General features: G+C 47.8%; 1 protein-coding gene across 6 annotated transcripts; it reads right to left on the minus strand.

Moving 5' to 3' along the window:
• Positions 1-39: 39 nt before the first annotated feature.
• Mdc1 (mediator of DNA damage checkpoint 1) lies at positions 40-17,673 on the minus strand. 6 transcript variants are annotated; one of them, XM_052744128.1, is made up of 17 exons: positions 17,557-17,672; positions 15,536-15,643; positions 15,305-15,412; positions 14,739-14,877; positions 12,952-13,332; positions 12,793-12,868; positions 11,129-12,414; positions 10,954-11,019; positions 10,523-10,615; positions 8,484-9,197; positions 8,333-8,376; positions 5,783-7,492; positions 5,582-5,704; positions 5,322-5,504; positions 4,924-5,049; positions 4,701-4,811; positions 40-2,001 (listed from the first exon to the last, which is right to left on the minus strand). In XM_052744128.1, exons 4-17 carry the CDS (start codon positions 14,872-14,874, stop codon positions 1,834-1,836), a joined length of 5,217 nt encoding a protein of 1,738 aa, XP_052600088.1. In that variant the 5' UTR covers positions 14,875-14,877; positions 15,305-15,412; positions 15,536-15,643; positions 17,557-17,672; the 3' UTR covers positions 40-1,833. The 6 variants fall into 6 exon arrangements, with proteins under 6 accessions (XP_052600088.1, XP_052600086.1, XP_052600087.1 ...); XM_052744126.1 differs by lacking the exon at positions 15,305-15,412; XM_052744127.1 differs by lacking the exons at positions 15,305-15,412; positions 17,557-17,672 and adding an exon at positions 17,240-17,454.
• Positions 17,674-19,139: the final 1,466 nt, after the last annotated feature.

Here is a 19,139-nt window from a genome sequence, read left to right on the forward strand (position 1 = left end):
TCTAAGTTTATACACAGTTCACTGCAGAAAACTACAAAGTAAGCAACTATATTTTTATTTGAAGTGAAATTCACATAGCAAAGAGGCATTTAGTACAGCAGCATTTAATATTCTGCACTATGTACAATTCTTCCTCTTTCTGGCTCCCCATGAACAGCTCCCCTGTCCTCAAGAGTCTGGGATGAATTGATCCACACCCATTCTGGATAGATCGTGCAGGTGGAATCAAATGTGTCCTTCCCGTCTGGTTCTTTTACTTAGGGTGTTCTTGATACTCATCTTCCAATGTTTTTTTTTTTTACTTCTTGTCTGAGCATACCTTTTGGTGCACATAGCATATTTTATGTTCACCCTTGCTGAACAAACATCTAGTCTCTCTTTTTCTCCAACTCAGAGATCCACCTGCCCCTGCCTTCCAAGTGCTGTGATTAAAGGTGTGTGTGCCACCATTGCCTGGCCATCTACACTGTTTCTATATTTGGCTATTATGAAAATAAGGGGCTGGGAATGAGGCTTTAGTGGCAAAGTGATGACCTAGCAAGCATAAAGCAAAAAATAAAAAATTTATCAAGTGCCTGTTTTTCATTTTTGAGTCTCTTGTAGTTTTAGGCTGGCCTCCAGTTTGCTATGTAGCCAAAGCTGACCTTGAACTTCTGATCCCACTTGCCCCTACCTGAACTTCCAATAGGAGGCAGAGAAGTATTGTTTGGTCATATGGTAATCAGGCTGGCCAAATAAGTACTAACCTACCACAGGGATGACCAAAGCTAACTACAAAAAGTACAAAAACAAAAACCCCCTTTCCTTTCTTTCTTTCTCCTCTTCTAAGACCAGGTTTTACTCTGTAGCCCAGGCTGAACTGGAACTTGTGACCTTCCTGCTGCAGCCTCCTAAGTACTGGGACTACAGGAAATGCCCCCATGACTAGCTTTGCACTTAACTTCAAAGGAACTTTCAAACTATTTACTGCAGAGGCCAAACCAAATACCGGTAGTACCTAAGAGTCCTACATCCTGGAAAGTGACCAACTTTTAAAAACAAATATAATTTACTCTAAATTGGTACTGATAAATGAGTGCAAGTTCAAAATTGTCTTGTGTCGCCACACCAGAAATTCACCATCAGGCAGACTGAGTGAGCACTGACCTACCACAGAGATGACCAAAGCTAACAGCAAACACTGGAAAAGCAGGCCATGTGCAGCAAAACTAAAAGCCCTTTCTAAACAGTGAGTCACAGACCAGAAAACATGTATCTTCTCAGTCAGGTATTCCTGGGAGCTGGTTCACTTTGAGTAAGAATCCTGGCAAGGAAAGGGGAAGTGATAACTTCCAAGAAGGGAGCAAGACCAGGGTTCGGGGCCTGGACCACAGCTTCATCAGTGCAGCTACGGACCACTGACGGCAAGGGTTCTCTCTGCCACACAACTACACCCCCAGCCTGGGTTGGCCAATTTAAAATGGACATCGTAGGGAAAAAAGTCCCCTTTCTTCTTTTTTTCAAAAACTCTTTGGTCTTCTCCACATTCCCAAAGCAGTTATATCAATGCATCTTAGGCCTTTGTGAAACCCTGAGCTTTTTTTTTTTTTTTGGTTTTTGAGACAGGATCTCATTATGTAGCACTAGCTGGTCTGGAACTCAGAAAAATCTGCCTATCTCTGCCTCCCAAGTGCTGAGACTAAAGGTGTGACAACCTTGTCCAGTCTTGATTGTGTGTGTGTGTGTGTGTGTGTGTGTGTGTGTGTGTGTGTGTGTGTGTGTGTATGTGTGTGTATGTGTGTGTGTGTGTTCCTTTTTCTACGAGTGTTAGCTGGTAGATTTTTTTTTTTCTTTTTAGGTAGATGACATTTCCAAATTGGAGAGGACAAAGGCCTCTGGGGTGGCTTCCTGCTTCAGCACTCCAGTCAGGAGGAACTCAGAAGAGAGGAGAGGTAGCCCCAGGCGAGATGGAATAGCACAGCGAGGAAGGTCTTCGGTGCAAGTTATGACAACTCGATGAGGCTGTAGAGGACACAGCAAAGACAGCTGGGGAGGAAGGAACCTTGAAACAGATGCAGTACCCCCTACTAGTCTCAGAACCAAACTATATCTATATTTACAGTCATATGCACACACACCCAAAGCATGCATGAAGTACATTGCCCTGCCTATCAAGTATTCTTGCCCCAAAGGTTAACTCAAAACAGCTCAACCCACCTTCCCCTTTCTTTTTTGGAAAGGGGTTTCATACACCCAAAGTTGGCCTGAAATTTATATAAAGATAACCTTGAACTTCTGATCTTCTTGCCTCCACCTCCAGAGTGCTGGGGCTACAAGTCTGTATTACCAAGTCCACTCCACATGTGCTAGGTATCAAACCCAGAGTTGTTGTAATTGCCAGCTAGGCAAACAGGCTGCCACCTGAGCTCCATTCCCAGCCCCCATTGCTGCTTTTATAATTATAATTTGCACAAAACACAGAATATAGTGGGATAAGATAAAAATGATACAAACAAGGGAAAACACAGAAAAATCCTGATGGGGAATATTCTTAGGGACAACTGGCCTAGCCTCTGTTGGGAATACAGTTCCTACAAAGGAATGGGGTCGGATAGGGTGGAATACACAGGGGCAGGGGCACTTCACAATAAGAGAATCAGGAAATACAACCAATCTATGGGCTTTATACGAACTTTAGCTTTTTGCTTTTAAGAACAAATGGGGGTTCTCACTGGGTAGTGGTGGGGCATGACTTTAATCCCAGCACTCAGGAGCCAGAGGCTGGTGGATCTCTGAGTTTGAGGCCAGCCTGGTCTACAGAATGAGTTTCAGGACAGCCAGGGCTACACAGAGAAACCCAGTCTCAAAAAATAAAATAAAACAAAACAAAAGAAATGTAGCCGGGCGGTGGTGGCGCACGCCTTTAATCCCAGCATTCGGGAGGCAGAGGCAGGAGGATCTCTGTGAGTTCGAGGCCAGCCTGGTCTACAAAGTGAGTTCCAGGAAAGGCGCAAAGCTACCCGGAGAAACCCTGATACGAAAAACCAAAAAAAAAAAAAAAAGAAAAAAGAAAAAAAAAGAAATGGAGTTCTCACTGTGTTGCTCAGTCTGATTTTGAACTCTAAGGTTCAAGTGACCCTCTTTCCTCAACCTCTTGAACAAATGGTAGATACTACAGGTATGTACCACCATGCTTGGCAAAATTCTACACAGAACTGTAAAAACATATCTTTTAGCTGGTCACAGTAGCACAGGCCTGTAAATCTCTGCACTTACTATACTAAGCCAAGAGGATGGCCTGGGCTACATTGTTTCAAACAATACACAAAAAACAAAAAACAAAAATTCTGCTATCATCAAAACAACAACAAAGCTGGGCATAGTAGTTTATGCCTTTAATCCCAGCACTCAGGAGGCAAAGGTAAGTGGATCTCTGTGAGTTCAAGGCCAGCCTGGTCTACAGAGTGAGTTTCAGGACATTGAGGGTTATGTAGAGACCCTGTCTCAATAAACAAAACAACAAAATGGCATCTTTCAGGTAACTGGAAAATTTGATTAGTGGAGAAACTATTGCTAATTTTGTTGGAGATCTGCAATGGTATGGTGAATACTGAAGAAAAAGCATACACTTCTTAGAAATGTATATTTAAGCACAGAGAAGAAGGAAATAATATATGCTGTTTTGTTTTCTGAGAAAGAGTCTTTCTGTGGAGCACTGGCTAAACCCTGAATTTATAGTGATCTCCTGCCTTTGCCTCTCAAGTGTCAGGCTGGGTCAAAGAAGTGAGTCATCACACTCTATTAAAGTCATTTTCTGTTTGACTGTTATGGGCAGATCTGAGACACTCTAAGGTAGTCCAAGCTGGTCTCAAACTTGCCAAGGATGACTTGGAACTCCTGGACCCTTCTACCTAGGACTCCCAAATGCTGGGATTCACAGGTATGCTTTCCTCCTTCACCCCAGCACTGGGGAGAGTGAGGCAGAGGGTCAGTTTGAGTTTTAGGCCAGTCTGGATCATTATGTAGCGAGCTCAAGGCTATCTCAGGTTACTGTGTGAGAATCTGTCTTAAAAAACAAACACAGAGCCGGGCGGTGGTGGCGCACGCCTTTAATCCCAGCACTCGGGAGGCAGAGCCAGGCGGATCTCTGTGAGTTCGAGGCCAGCCTGGTCTACGAAGTGAGTTCCAGGAAAGGCGCAAAACTACAGAGAAACCCTGTCTCGAAAAACCAAAAAAAAAAAAAAACACAGATAACAAAATTTTAGCCAAAAACCAAAAACCAAAGGGGAGTTAAGGCCATTTAGCAGCACTTAGGTTAAGGCAGCAATTCTCAACCTACGGGTTGAAAACCCCGAGTGAGGACGAACAACCCTTTCATAGAGGTTGCCTAAGACCATCAAAAAACACAGATATTTACATTATGATTCAAAACAGTAGCAAAGTTACAGTTTTGAAGTAGCAACAAAAATAATTTAATGGTTGGGGGTCACCACAACATGAGGAAATGTAATAAAGTGTGCAGAGTCAGGAAGGTTGAGAAGCCTGGGTTAAGGCTGTACTCAACATGTGGTACCACATCTGGCTACTTGAAAATATTTAAACCTCAAAACAAAACGAGGTCCACTGGTACCATCAGCTTTCTCCCTCATTCCTCTGACTCTCTTCCTCCGTCATCCTCTTCTCATTCCCACCTCCTCAGGTTCAGGACACGCACATCATACCTTATAGGAATGGGGCATGCTGGGCAGGATTGTGCCTCCACAGCAGCTGATGATCTCTCCCATCTGAGGTGGGGGTGGCTGCACTCCAGGGGTCACATGAATCTCGTAGCCCTAAGAAAGAGGAGTGGTGGGGACAAATGTCTGCACACGAGGCTAAGGGCACTGGGAAACCTCTTGTCCTCAAGGGTAGGGCTGAAGCACACTGCACAAGGCAGCCCCTCACCTCTAGCAGTCTTCGCTCCCGAGCCCGGGTCAGGGCATCCCGAAGGCTGAAGCTAAAATTCTTCTCTTGTTCAGGATCAGTCACCAAGTAGTCATCCGGCGGCAAGAAGCAACCTGCCTTTCTGGACTAAGGGGAAGATGAGGCAGAACAGTGTTTCATTTTAAGAGAACTCATCATGTCTTCTTTTTCCTTCCCAGTGCTAAGGACTGACCCCAAGACTTCAAGCATGCTAGGCAAGTGCTCTACCACTGAGTCATTCCGGCCCTTACAGTAAGTGTCTTTTCAAAGCAGCCTCGGCCTCACTAACACTCAATTCTCCATCTTCTTTCCTCTCACTGCTTCCCAGGAGGGTAGGTGAACAGTCCTTTCCTGCCACTCATCATCTTCTGGCTTCTTACCTGATACAGCCAGTTCAGGGAGAGGATGGGGATCCCCTTCCCCAGGGCACACAGGAACTTGACTGTCCTGCGGATGCGATCAGTGACCAAGTGGGAGGCCTCATTTACGGAGCTGGCCAGACTGCCTCCCAGAGCCAGGACTGCACGCTCCCCACGAGAATCCACGACGCCTGTGAACAGTACCTAGGGGATGGTGTGAAGATGGTCACAGCAACCTACACCAGCATTCTCCTCTCAATCTCCAACCCTTCCTTTCCTACCTTGGGGGCTGCCGCTTCTTGGTTAGGCTTAGCGCGCCGGCTTCGACTTGGGTTTCCTTGGGTCTCGTCTTCTGCACAGTGCCTCTTTCTCTTGTCTGGTGTTGTAATTGCTTTCTCCTGAGACTAAAAAACATCTCAGTGGGCATTTCTGAGTCCTGTAGCTCTTGCTCCTAGCTAGGGGGCCCCCGGCTGTCCTCTTACCTCTTCCTTCACTTGAGTTTCTGAAAGATCTTCTTCCTTGGGTTCTGTGGTCTTCTGGGGAACTCGTCTTCGGGGACGTTTTTGAACTGGTGAGTCTGTGGTAGTGGAAGGCTTCTTGCGGACTCGAGAAGCCTCAGGCTGGGGCTTGGGAATGGACCCTAGTCTCCCAGCTGCTTCATTTTGCATCAGAGGACTGTGAGTGGGGGTCTCTGGAACCTGGGGAACAGTGGGCTCAGGAGTGACTGTAATCGACTCAGCTACTTCTAATGCCCCTGAGCCTTGGCTGGTTGAAGATTGGGACTCAGGTTCAGAGGGTGCAGAGTAAGGCTCGTGGCCAATGGGAACTGTGTGGGAGCCCTGTTTCCCAGCAGCCTTCCGTCTCCTTCGGTTACTTGCTTGAGGAATAGGCTCCAGGGGAACAGGCTGGGCTGTGGGGACAGGAGGCTGGAGTTTAGGGGTAGTGGAAACTGGGGGAGCACTTAGTGGTGAAGACTTTAGTGTTATGCTCTGACCTATCACCTCAGGGGCAACAAGATGGTCTTTGGAGATGGGAGGCTCAAAATCAGGGGCTACTGGTCCAACTGATTCAGAATTCTCATTGGAGGCCTTACATCTCCTTCCCCGAGTGCCCAGAGCTGTGGGCTTGTGAGCATCCTGTTCTCTAGAGGTGAACGACTGGAGTTCAGAGGTTGTGGTAATGCTTGCCTCAGGAGTTCTGACAGACCTATGTGTCCTGCCCTGAGATGAGGGCTCAGGGGTGGCAGGCTGTTCTGTAGAGGTGGGTGGCTGGAGTTCATGGCCAGTGGGGACAATTGGTTCTGGGGTCCTGACAGACCTACGTGTCCTGCCCTGAGAGGACTGAGATGTGAGGTTAGGGGTGACAGGCTGTTCTGTGGAGGTGGGTGGCTGGAGTTCAGAGACAGTGGGGACAGTCGGTTCTGGGGTCCTGATAGAAAACTTACGTGGTCTGCCCCGAGATGTGGGTTTAGGGTTAACAGGCTGTTCTGTGGAGGTGGGTGGCTGGAGTTCAGAAACAGTGGCGACAACTAGCTCTGGGGTCCTGACAGAAGACTTACGTGGCCTGCCCCGCGTGGTCGGAGATGTGGGTTTAGGTATGACAGGTTGTTCTGTGGAGGGGAGAGGCTGGAGTTCAGGGCCAATGGGAATAAGTGGTTCTGTGGTCTTGATGGAAGACCTACTTGGCCTGCTCCGAGTAGCCCGAGGTGTGGAATTTGGGTTAACAGGCTGTTCTGTGGAGGTGGGAGGCTGGGTTTCGGGACCTGTGAGAACAACTGGTTCAGGTGTGTTAACAAAGGAACTATTTGTGCTGCCCTGAGTGCCCTGAGAGGTGGGTTTGGGGATGACAGGCTGTTCTGTGGAGGTGGGAGGCTGAAGTTCAGAGTCTGTAGGGACAGTCGGTTCTGGGGTCCTGGTAGAGGACCTATTTGCCCTGCCCCGAGTGGTTCGAGATGCTGGTCTAGGGGCAGCAGAGGAATGTGGGGAGGGAGTCATCCTGGAAGACCGCCGTGGCCTGACATTAGGCTTTGTATGAAAAGTCCCAGGAAGCTGTATCTCAGAAGGGGAAGATGTCAAAAACAGTGGCTGAGGTGTAGATTGCTTTTGGCTCTGAGAGGTGAGGAGACTTTGAGGTGGAGCTGAAGCTTCAGGCACCGGAGAAAGCAGGCCATGGGCTGGGGGTTCTGGATCACCCTGAGGAGGAGAGGCGAGTGATAAGAGGTGGGCATGGATCTTGATCTTTCTCAGTGTTTCTGAAGAAGGGCCTCATATGATCACAGTGTCCTCCACTACTCTTCCACCTTTACTGCCAAGTGCTGGGATGACAGGCCCATTAGGATATCTGGCTTTGATTCTATTTATGACCATGCTCACTGGCACTTTCCTTTCTGTGACCTCTCTTCAGGCTAGGAACTCCCTGGGAGAGGAAGCAATCTTTTGGATACCACAAGGGATCTCTCTTTATAACTCCAGTACAGTGTTCTGCACTAGGGTTTACACAGTAACTAAAGCATGGTGGGCAAAGAAGGAAGCAGTACCAAAAGTCAATAAAGGGAACTACCACTGGGGAACAGCGGGTGGCAGGACCCAGGAATGAGTGACAAGGAGGAAAACTGGGAACATGGGAGACAGTTCAGTAGGCAAGGCAAGCAACTAGGATCTGAATTTGATCTCCAGAACCCATGTAAAAAAGCCAGGTACAGTTGACATATGCTTGTAATCCCAGTGCTAGGCAGGTAGAGACAGGATGGTCCCCAGAGCTTGCTGGCCAAGCAGCCCAGTCTACTTTAGCAAATTCTAAGCCAGCTCGAGATCCTGACCCTCACCCTTCCAAAAAGTTGGGTGGTTCCTGAAAAACAACTTGGCTTCCTCATGAAACTCCCCCAAACACATGCCCTCACAAACACGCACAAATGTACGCAGTGAGAAAACAGGAAGTATAGACAAAGGTATGGAGTGGAGGCCGGCTGAGCAAAGGGGCTGCCAGGGATGGGGGCAACCAGTGAAGGAGGGGCAGGACAAAAAGCAGCTTACCTCGGAGGCCTTTTCAGCAGATGTCATCCCGAAACTCAAGTGGCCTAGTCAGAGAATAAAACAGGAGTGGCTGAGTGCTGTGCAGCCTACAGTTCAGGGACTAATTGCCATGAGGACTCTTAGCACGCTGGTCCCCTCTGCCCTCACTTACCTCTCTGCTGCCTCCCGGGGCTCACAGGGTCTCCCTTTCCTCCATCTCCCTGGCTCCCAGAGACTACCAGGGCTGATGCAAGTTCCTCAAGGTCCCCCATGCCAAATCCAGGCTTTAGTGTTAAATCAGCAATCTGCTCTGTCTGATCATGGCTTCCTCCCTCTGTTAACCCGCTGTCTAGGGTCACTTCTGAACCAGCTGGCTCCCACTCTCTCTCCGGTTCAGGGTTCCCTACTTCTCTCTCTCTCTTCGGTGTGTCTTTGGACATCTCAGTTTCTACCTTCGAACTCTCTCCACTCCCTTCACGACCCCTACCCTTCACCTTGTCAGACTCTTGTCCCTGCCTGTCTCTAGCTAAGCCCTTCTCTGGCTCTCTGTCCTCTTTCCCCTGAGTTAGCTCTTCTTCCTCCATCACGACTTCTCTCCCACTGTTTGGTGTCCTTTCCAGCGGCTCTCTCTCAGAGGTCACGCTGCCTGCTGTTTCCTTTGGTATACCCATGGCTTTCTCCACAGTCTGTATCTCTCTGCCTTCAAGTCCCAAGAGCTCCTTGTGAACCAGATGCTGGTGTCCTGGTGGTGCACTAGTTGGAGATGGACTAGATCCCTGAGCTTCGAGGTGGGTGGCAATGATCCGGGGTTCAGAGGCCTCAGGTTCTCTCAGACAAAACGGCTGTGTAGCCAAGACTTCCCATGGCACATCCAGGGCACCAGGACCTAAAGGGAATCAGAAAAAGTAGACAGGCAGGCAGGTAAAAAAGGCAATAAGGCTAAGAACTAGGGCAGACTCACACATGGCTAAATGGGTTACTAAAGGCAGACTGGGAATAAGGGTGGCAGTTATAACACTGAATGCTATGTAGAAGATGACACTCTCTCACACAGGCTCCCTCAGGAGCCTCATCTGAAAAATAAGGACTGGGTATGTGGGTGAGGACAGTACTTACCTGGCATGCATAAAGCCCTGAGTTCAGCCTGCAGCATGCAGAGGGAAAAAAATTCTGTGGGCCAATCCCCAATCTCCTGAACTACAATCAGGGTAAGGCCCAGAAATATGCTTTTATTTGTTGTCTTATCTTTTAAGACTTTTTTTTTTGGTTTTTCGAGACAGGGTTTCTCTGTGTAGCTTTGTTCCTTTCCTAGATCTCACTCTGTAGACCAGGCTGGCCTCAAACTCACAGAGATCCGCCTGCCTCCGCCTCCAGAGTGCTGGGATTAAAGTCATGCTCCACCACTGCCCAGCTCCATCTTGATTTTTTTTTTTTCAAGACAGGGTTTCTCTGTGTAGCTTTGCGCCTTTCCTAGATCTTGCTCTGTAGACCAGGCTGGCCTTGAACTCACAGAGATCCGCCTGGCTCTGCCTCCCAAGTGCTGGGACTAAAGGTGTGTGCCACCACCGCCCGGCCCATCTTGGTTTTTTTGAGACAAGGTCTCACATAGTCCAGGTCGGCCCTGAGCGCCTACTTTTGCCTCCCAAGTGTGTGTTACCATGTCTGGTACAGAGTTCTTTTCTGATGAAATGGAGGACATTAGTAAAATAGCAAAAGAACATGAAAGGTGGGGCTGAAGATACAGCTCAGTTGGTAGAGAGCTCATCTAGCATTCATGAAGCCCTGGTCCATCCCTAGCTGGATGTGGTGGCACACAACTATAATCCCAGCACTTGGAGGACCAGAAGTTCAAGGTCATTCTCAGCTACATGAGCTCATGTCCCCAAACAGACAGACAGACAACAAAGAACATGAGGGCTGGAGAGATGGCTCAGCAGTTAACAGCGCTGGTTGTTCTCGCAGAGGACCTGGGTTCAGTTCTGGGAACCCACATGGTGGCTCACAACAGTTCATAATATCTCCAGTTCCAGGGGAAAGAATCCTCTCCTGACCTCTGTGGGCACCAGGCATGCACATGGTGAACATAAATACATGCAGGCAAAACACTCATACATATAAAAATAGATTAAAATAGGACAGAATATGAAAGGATGTAGAGGAAGAAAACAAGAAAGGATGCAAAGTTGGGGGCTTAAAGAGACTTTCTTGTACCTGGAGTCTGAAGACTAGCACGGGAAGGTCCAGGCTCTTGGGGAAGAATACATGAGAAGACCTGGGTAGGCTCATCTTCCAAACTCTGGACAGCTGCAGAAGAAAAGATGGCTGGAGCATAGTTCCTCCCAGAATGCCAGAGTCCCATTCCCCATCTTGGCCACACCATCTTTCAAGGACCACCAGTCTAATCACCCGGCTCTTACTGGTACTCAAATCCAAACAACACTGGGCCAGGCGGGGGTGGCACAAGCCTTTAATGCCAGCACTCGGGAGGCAGAGCCAGGTGAATCTCTGTGAGTTCGAGGCCAGCCTGGTCTACAGAGCAAGATCCAGGACAGGCACCAAAGCTACAAAGAGAAACCCTGTCTCAAAAAACCAAAAAAAAACCAAAAAAAAAAAAAAATATCCAAACAACACAATATCCTCACCTTCTGAGCTCTGGCTCTCCCTTTTTACAAAGCACTGGGTAGCTGGAAGACACAGATCTTCAGATTCTGGTGGGAAGAGATGAGACAAATATCCTCAAGACTTCTACAGTTCTCTCCTAACCCTTATAGCCAGTTTATTTCAAAGGTCAAGGGCAGAGCAGAGGGCAGCACTTACCATCACAACAGTCTTTGGCATTCTGGGTCCTGTCCATTTGTGCTCCTTTCTCCCTTCCTGTGGGGGTCTGGGCTTCCTTTCTCTGTGGCTGGGTGGGACCCCCTGGAGTACCTGTACACACCATCACCTGCTCCACCGGTGTAGCAGGTGGCCTGCTTTGGGTCCCCACCTCCAGAGTGCTCTCCTGCTCAGAACCAGACGCAGCCCACTCTGTCCCAGTATCTTCTGCTACTGGCTGCTGGCTCTTTCTCACATCTGCCACTGCTGAAGATGAGCCTTCCTCCACAGCTGTTTCCCAGTCCTCCTCAGGAGGCTGGGCTTCCTCTGGAGGCAGCTGGTGCTTCTCCCCCAGGGTAACAGCTGGCTCTGGCAGGATTTCCTCCTCCTCTTGTGCACCATTGTTGTCTACTGTGGCAGAGAAGGCCTGATTTCCCTCTAGATGGCCACCAGGGGAACTCATATCCACATCCTCATCTACATCACCGGGTCTATGGGGAGGCTGGTTCTCTGAATGTGTGACAATAAGAGCTTCTTCTAGGTCCATGGGGCTGTCAGGGACCATCTCTCTCTTTCCCTCCTCCACGTCGGTGTCACTGTCTCTCCCAGAGGCACTCTGGCTTCGTTCTACAAGGACCTGTGGTTGGGACTTGACCTCTTCCATGCCTGGGTCTCTGCTCCACAAAGTAATTCCTCTCTCTTTCAGATGGGCCAAGGTGAATGCTGCAGAGACTTCATCCTCCTCATCTGTATCGCTGTCGATCACCATGGATGTGTGGTTTCTCTCTTGAGGGACAGCCAGTGGCATCTTGCCCTCCTCCACATCTGTGTCACTACCAGCTGGGCTGTCCTGCAGATGTGCTGCTCCAGGTGCTCCAGGATCCTTTGTACCAACTCCAAGCAGGACTCGCTTCTTCTTCTTCTTCTTCCCCCCAGGAACTACAGGTGGGGTCACAGGGATCCTCTCTTCCTCCATATCTGTATCACTGTCCACAGAAGGCTGGTGCTCTTCATCCACTTCTGTATCACTGTCCTCCCCAGGAGTGGGGCTCTTCTCCACAACCGGCCCAGCCAGAGCCGCTCCACTGCCTGCTCCACTCGTGACTTTTGGGTCCTTGAACTTCTGCTCAGCAGGCTGAGCCTGTACCAGCCGGATGCCATTCCTGGCAGCAGAAGAGGACCCCCCCACTGCCGGTTGCTGACCTTGTTCTTCATCTGTGTCACTGCCCAAGTCCAAGGGCAGAGACGGCCTGGGGACACTCGGGGCTGGAGAAGACCCCTCCTCATCACTGCAAAGACAGAAATTCCTAACAACGACTTCCTGGACAGGACCACCCCACTCAGCCAGGAGCGCCTTGAGAGCAGGCACTAGTGGCGGCTCTTTCCCCATCTCCACTGAGTACACCGGTGCTCATCGTCATTTAATTCAGCTCAGGAAATGATTATGCCAAGGCTCTCAGTTCCACCTTTCATCTCTTCAAGACTGACACTTTACCTCCATATTCAAAGGCGCAGGTGTCTAAAACCGGGTGAGGTAGCTCAACCCTGTAAGCCCAATACTCAGAGACTGCACCCAGAGGATTGCCATGAGTCTAAGACCAGCTTGGGCTACAGAGACTCCGAAAAAAAAAAGGAACAATTCGGGTACCTGGTACTTTGGTACTTACCTTTCTGGAACTACTGTTGCTGAGGGGGACGTTGTATTCCTTGATCCATTTGCCACACACCTTCCAGTCGGAAAATCTGGCAAGAACAGGAAGGAGTTAAATCGACAGTTTACATCCTCATCCCTGTCTCTTTACACACACACCCAAGGCCAAACTTACCCATTTCCTCCTCTGAATCCTCAGCCAACAAAACTCTAGAGGTTTGGGATCCTCCCTGTATTCTGGGAGTCTTCTCTATAGTTAGAAGTCCCCGAGAGACCAAAGGTGGAGGGACATCCAAGCGATGGTATTGGCAGGGAAAGTCTGCAAACAGAATTAATTCCCGGTCCCTCAGACGATGGCTTACTCCAGGGGTCAGGACCTTAGGGGGCTTTACAAGTTGAGTGCCATTGAGGCTCCCACAATCCTGGAGAATAGGGGCTTTGTTGCAAGCTGAGATTTCAATCACTGCATGCTGTTTAGAGATGGATGGAAAAGGCAGGGCCACAGAACAGTCAGGGCTTCGGCCAATTACATTCTTGCCAAGGTAGAGTGGGAAATCTAAGGACAGAGAAGAAATATTGAGGAGTAAGGTCAGAGTCTTGGCCTGAAAATGGTACGCTACTATTCAAAGTTCTTACAGGCATTAAAAAACAACCAGCATGCCAGCATAGAAGAGCATTTACTCACCTGCAAAATACTCTATTTACTCACACTATTATTGTTTTTCCAATTCTCAAACTTGAAAACAGATTCATGCAGGCTTGCTAAGCACTCTTCCCCTGAGCTACAGCCCTTGTTTTGTTTTTGATCCAGGGTCTCACTATGTAGCCCAGATTGTTTTCAAATATGCTATGTGGCCTAGGTTATCCTCAAACTCTAGATTCACCTCCTGCGTACAAGGATCACAGACATGCACCACCATGCCCAATGGGTGTTTTCTGTTGTAATAAAATACACAATACAGGCTGGACGTAGTGGCACATGCCCTTAATTCTAGCATTTGAGAGGCAGAGGCAAGTGGATCTCTGAGTTTGAGGCCGGTCTGCATGGTGAGTCCCAGGACAGCAAGGGCTATTATAGAGACCCTGTCTTGAAGGAAAAATAAAAACAAAAAATACACACACTACAAATCTAACCACCTCAATCATTGTAAGTATACTATTCAGTTGTATTGCATATCTATTGTCCTTCCACAATCACCAGCACCCATTCCTAGGCCACGGTGTATTTTAATTCTTTAAAAAATTTTATGCCTGGCCGGGCGGCAGTGGTGCATGCCTTTAACCCCAGCACTCGCAGAGCCAGGCAGATCTCTGTGAGTTTGAGGCCAGCCTGGTCTACAGAGAGAGTTTCAGGACAGCTAGGGCTACACAGAGAAACCCTGTCTCAAAAATCAAACAAAAACAAACAGGAAAAAAAAAAGTTATGCCTGGCGTTGATGGTGCAAGCCTTTAATCTCAACACTCAGGATGAGGCAGAGGCAGGCGGATTTCTTGGAGTTCTAGGACAGCCTGGGCTACACAGAAAAACCCTATCTTGAAAAACAAAAAGAATTATTTTTTCCTTTTTTTCTTCTTTGGTTTCTTGAGACAGGGTTTCTCTGTGTAGCTTTTGGAGCATGTTCTGGAACTCACTCTGTAGACCGGACTGGCCTCAAATTCACAGAGATCCGCCTGCCTCTTCCTCCTGAGTGCTGGGATTAAAGGCGTGTGCCACCACTACCGCCTGGCTCCCATATTGCATGTTTATTTGTAGCTCTTCTTTTTCTCCTAAAAGAAAATCACTCCTAGAAAATATAGGGCACCAGCCCGGAACAATCAACTCAGATGGCCTCTTTGCCATTCCTAGCAGAACAATTATTCATATCCCCTTTGAAACATATACAAGGGTCTACCGACATTCCAACTACCTCTAAGGAAAAGAAAAGACCCATATTCATACTTCAGCTCCCAATATCCTCTGACCTCTTTCTGGTCCATGAGTACTACTGAAGAGACGTAGTCGCCCTATAGGCTCCAAGCTATACCCCAAGGACCCACTGGATATTTCTGTCTCCTCTTCTTCTTCAGCATCCCAGTTAATAACCTGGGTGTTTTCCATGATCTGTGAAGGAAACACATTATTATTGTTCCTGTCATTGGTTTATACACATTTGTAGAGAAAAAAATAACTGGAGGTAAACCTGGATAAACGTGGAGGTGATGCTTTTCTTTCTTTCTTTGTTTTTTCCCAGACAGGGTTTCTCTATGTAGGGCTGTCCTGGAACTCACTCTGTAGACCAGGCTGGCCTCGAACTCACAGAGATCCGCCTGGCTCTGCCTCCCAAGTGCTGGGATTAGAGGCATGCGCCACCACTGCCTAGCTGAGGTGATGCTTTTCTATCAGTCATTCTGAAGCATGTAAAAATATTGGGGAGGGGGCATATAAGAATATGTCTGTGGTAGAATGTTTGGATAGCCTGTGTGAGGCCATATGTTCAACACTTAGTACTACCAATGGAAAAAGAGGACCAAGTGGTGGTGGCACACACCTTTAATCCCAGCACCTGGGATGCAGATAGGCAGATCTCCAAGTTCGAGCCCAGTTTGGTCTATACAGTGGGTTCCAGGACAGCCAGGGCTATACAGAGAAACCCTGTCTAAAAACAAAACAAAAATCTTTTTTGATTCAAATGTTGGCATATATCTGTAATTCCAGCACCTGAGGTGCCAAGGCAGGAAGATTAAGACTTGGAGACCTAGCCAGGCATGGTCATACATACCTTTGATTATAGCACTTGTGAGGCAGAGGTAGTCAGAGCTCTGTGAGTTCAAGGCCAGTCTGGTGTATGTAGTATGTTCCAGGCCAGTTAGAGCTACATAGTTAGATCCTGTCTCAAAAAAAAAAAAAAAAGTATGTGGAAACCAGCCTTGGTTACAGTAAGACCTTGCCCCCCAAAACAAAACAAATAATTTACACATGCATATTTATACTTTTGGCCATGACAAAGAACTAAGGTCCAAATACACCAGTATCTACAAAGGGATATTTTATGGAATCTTAGGTTCTGGAGACTAAACCTAGGGCCTCTCACAAGGCAAATGCTCTACCACTGAGCTATATTCCCAGACCCAAATGGGCACTTTTATTTAAAGTCTATAAAAGCATGATAAACTGGATCTAGATGGCATATGTCTGCAGTTCTAGCTACTGAGGAAGCTGAAGTAGGGCAACTGCTTGAGTCCCGGAGTTCCAGGTAAGTTCGGACAACATATTAAGACCCCTTAAAAAAACAGCAAGTTTAGCAGTTGAAGGGATGGCTCAGTGGTTAAGAGCACTGCATTCTTCAAGAGAACATGGGTTCAGTTCCCAGAACCCACATAGCTCTCGGCAGTTTATAACTCAATTTCCAGGGGATCTGACACCCTCCTTAGAACCAGACCTCACCTGTGTGTAGGTGTGGGTGATGAGAAATTGCTATATGAAACATACTGTTTTTTCTATTGTTTTCTAACCTCTGACACACAGAGAACTACTGAGGATCAAACTCAGGGCCTTGTACATAGGTTTGTTGTTGTTTTGAGACAGCGTTTCTCTGTGTAACTCTAGCTGTCCTAGAACTCACGTCTGCCACCATTGCCCAGCAATGCTCTAGTTTTTAAATGCCCACTTACCACTCCCTACTTGGTTTTACCATCCACTATTGAGTACTGTGTTGTATGAGGCATAACAGCCATATGAGACAAGGAAATAATGCTTCCAAAAAGTAATTTGCTCAGAATAACACAGCATGTACATAGAAATATATGGATCACAAAGTGTATTTTATACACTCTTGTCAGTATTCCTTAGCTTGAAATGCAAAGAACCATAGACGCTAACATATAAAGAGGCTTATATATGTTAAGAACTGTTTTAATACCTTTTTTTTTTCCCAAGACAGGGTTTTTCTCTGTAGCCCTAGCTGTCCTGGAACTCACTCTGTAGGCCAGGCTGACCTGGAACTCAGAGATCCGCCTGCCTCTGCCTCGGAGTGCTGGGACTGAAGGCGTGAGCCACTACCGCCCGGGTCAAACTGTTTTAATTCTTTAAGGTGGCTGAGTCATTTATTCTTCCGAAGAACTCGGTAGGTATAACTTTTTTTTTTTTTTTCAGATGAGGAAAATACAACATAGACGGGTTTTAAGGATCTTGCCTAAGATCACTCCTAATGTAACTCCTTGGCAAGACCTTTCATGATCTGAACCTTATTTCTTTCATATCTCCCTCCAGACTGGTACCCGTGGAACTACATCTACATCTCCCCACCCCCACACCGGGGTCCGTCTTATTTACAGTGATTATGAGCACCTGGTACCTTTCGCGGTATTTGGCACATACATCATCAACCAAAATAAATCCTGCTCTCATGGGAGCCACATCGCCAGAGCTACTGACCAAGGAGCAAATTAAAAGCAAAAATTCAAAATTGCATGGGTAATTTTACCTATAAAGATGTCACACACGGGGAAACCGTTGACAGGGAAGGTAGGGTACCCCAAGAAGGAAAACTCGGTCCTGTCAACCCAGCCGACGCCTACGACCCTCGCTCCAATTGAAGAGCAACCATCTTTGACCCGCGCTTGAGTTTGTTCCCTGGTGGCCTAAAGGTTCCGTGTCGTCAAAGCTACACCCGGGCCATAATTAGCATAGGGATCTAAAACGGGAACCCAGGTTACCTCCGCCCAGTGACACCCAAGGCACGCCCCTCGGGCCCTCACGAGGAATCAAGACGGTAACCAGGGCGCGGGCGGCCGAACTCACCTACTGAGTCCCCGCGCGCGCGCCGGCAGTAACGGCCGCCAGCAGGGTGGCGGGAATGCGAATGCCGGAAGAGAGCCGGCGGGCTGATTGGATACTGCAGCTGTCTTTTACAACTCGGGGCGCGCCGATTGATTCAAATCCCACGTCGGAAGCCCCGCCCCCCCGCCCCCTCACAGCTCAAAAGTGTGGCTACCGGCGGGAAACAAGCTGAAGGAAGCGCTGCCGACGGGCAGGGGGCGTGGCCTGAGAAGCCGGCTCCGCCATTGGGTAGCGCCCTGGGCCAACCCACCGCCGCTACGTCCTCCACCGTACACTTCCCGCGCAGATTTCCAAACGCCTACCAGAGAGTCTGGCGCCAGTTGCCGGCGGCGGGTAGAAGGGCCATACCATAGATGTCGTTCCAAGGCCAGAGCGCCCTTCTCGGTCGTCCCAGAAATGGCGCTAGCCGAGTCCCGGGAAATGAGGGGTTGCAGGCTGCAGTCGTGGCTGGAGGTTGCAGATTGGAAAACTGCCCGTAGGCGTGGCGCTTTAGAACTCCCCGTTGCAGAGGGATTTCATTTCCTTTTGATTTGGACTGCTTAGTAAAAAAAAAAATATATATGTATAAAATGACGGACATTTTGAGGTCACCTTCCTAAATGGAAGATTCTAAATAAAACAAACGTGGGTAGGCAAACTGTTTCGTTAAAACCTCAAGGTCTCTCATCTTTCAAAAGACGGGAAAGATATGATAAAATGGTTTATTTCATTATCATAACAAAACATGAAAGCATAGTAGAAATTGGCTTGGATCATTTGGAGTTTTTTCCCCATTGGTTATCTCTGTATGTTCACCATAAAGAAATCGGCAGGCATTTAAAAAAAAAATTTTTTTTTCGGCTTTTCGAGACAGGGTTTCTCTGTGAGGTTTGTGCGTTTCCTTGAACTTACTCTGCAGTCCAGGCTGGCCTCGAACTCATAGAGATCTGCCTGCCTCTGTCTCCCGAGTGCTGAGATTAAAGGCGTGTATCACCACTGCCCAGCGACATTTGAAACTTTTAATTGGATTCTTTCCCCATGTTCCTACTGTTAATGGAACAAATTCAAATTCAAGTAACACAAAAATAATCGGTTTCATTGTTAGCATGTCCAAAATTAAAGCATTGTATTTTTAGTGAATAAAGGGGTATTAATGCTATTTAATGTTCTTATATTTAAAAGATGACTTGAGCTGTGTATTGATTAAATGTTAACAATTTTTTTTCTGATAGAGAAAGGGTCTCATGATGTACCTCTGGCTGGCCTAGAACTAACAGACCAAGTTAGCCTTGAACTCACCGATCTTCCTGCCTTGTCTGGGCCACTACACTTGTCTTACATGATCTCATTCCTGATACTGCTTACCACACCCCTTCCTTTGTTTTCTCTCTTAAAGAGGTATTTATTTATGTGTATTAGTATTTTGCTTGGATATCTGTCTGTTCAGTATTTGTGTGCCATGTGCCAGCAGAAGACAGAATGGGGTGTTGGGTCCCCTGGAACTGGACTTGTGGATAGTTGAGAGCATCTATGTGGATGATGGGAATTGAACCTGGGTCTTGTTC

This window comes from Peromyscus californicus, unplaced genomic scaffold (genome assembly GCF_007827085.1).
Source record: "Peromyscus californicus insignis strain IS unplaced genomic scaffold, ASM782708v3 Scaffold_19__1_contigs__length_69161282, whole genome shotgun sequence".
NCBI lineage: Eukaryota > Metazoa > Chordata > Mammalia > Rodentia > Cricetidae > Peromyscus > Peromyscus californicus.

Coding starts and splice junctions, on each gene's coding strand:
- Mdc1 (XM_052744126.1), bottom strand. CDS start 14,874: ATGGAAAACACCCAGGTTATTAACTGGGATGCTGAAGAAGAAGAGGAG. Junction 11,020..11,128: donor TGCCAAAGACTGTTGTGATG/GTAAGTGCTGCC, acceptor TCTTCCCACCAG/AATCTGAAGATCTGTGTCTT. Junction 5,705..5,782: donor AAACTCAAGTGAAGGAAGAG/GTAAGAGGACAG, acceptor GATGTTTTTTAG/TCTCAGGAGAAAGCAATTAC.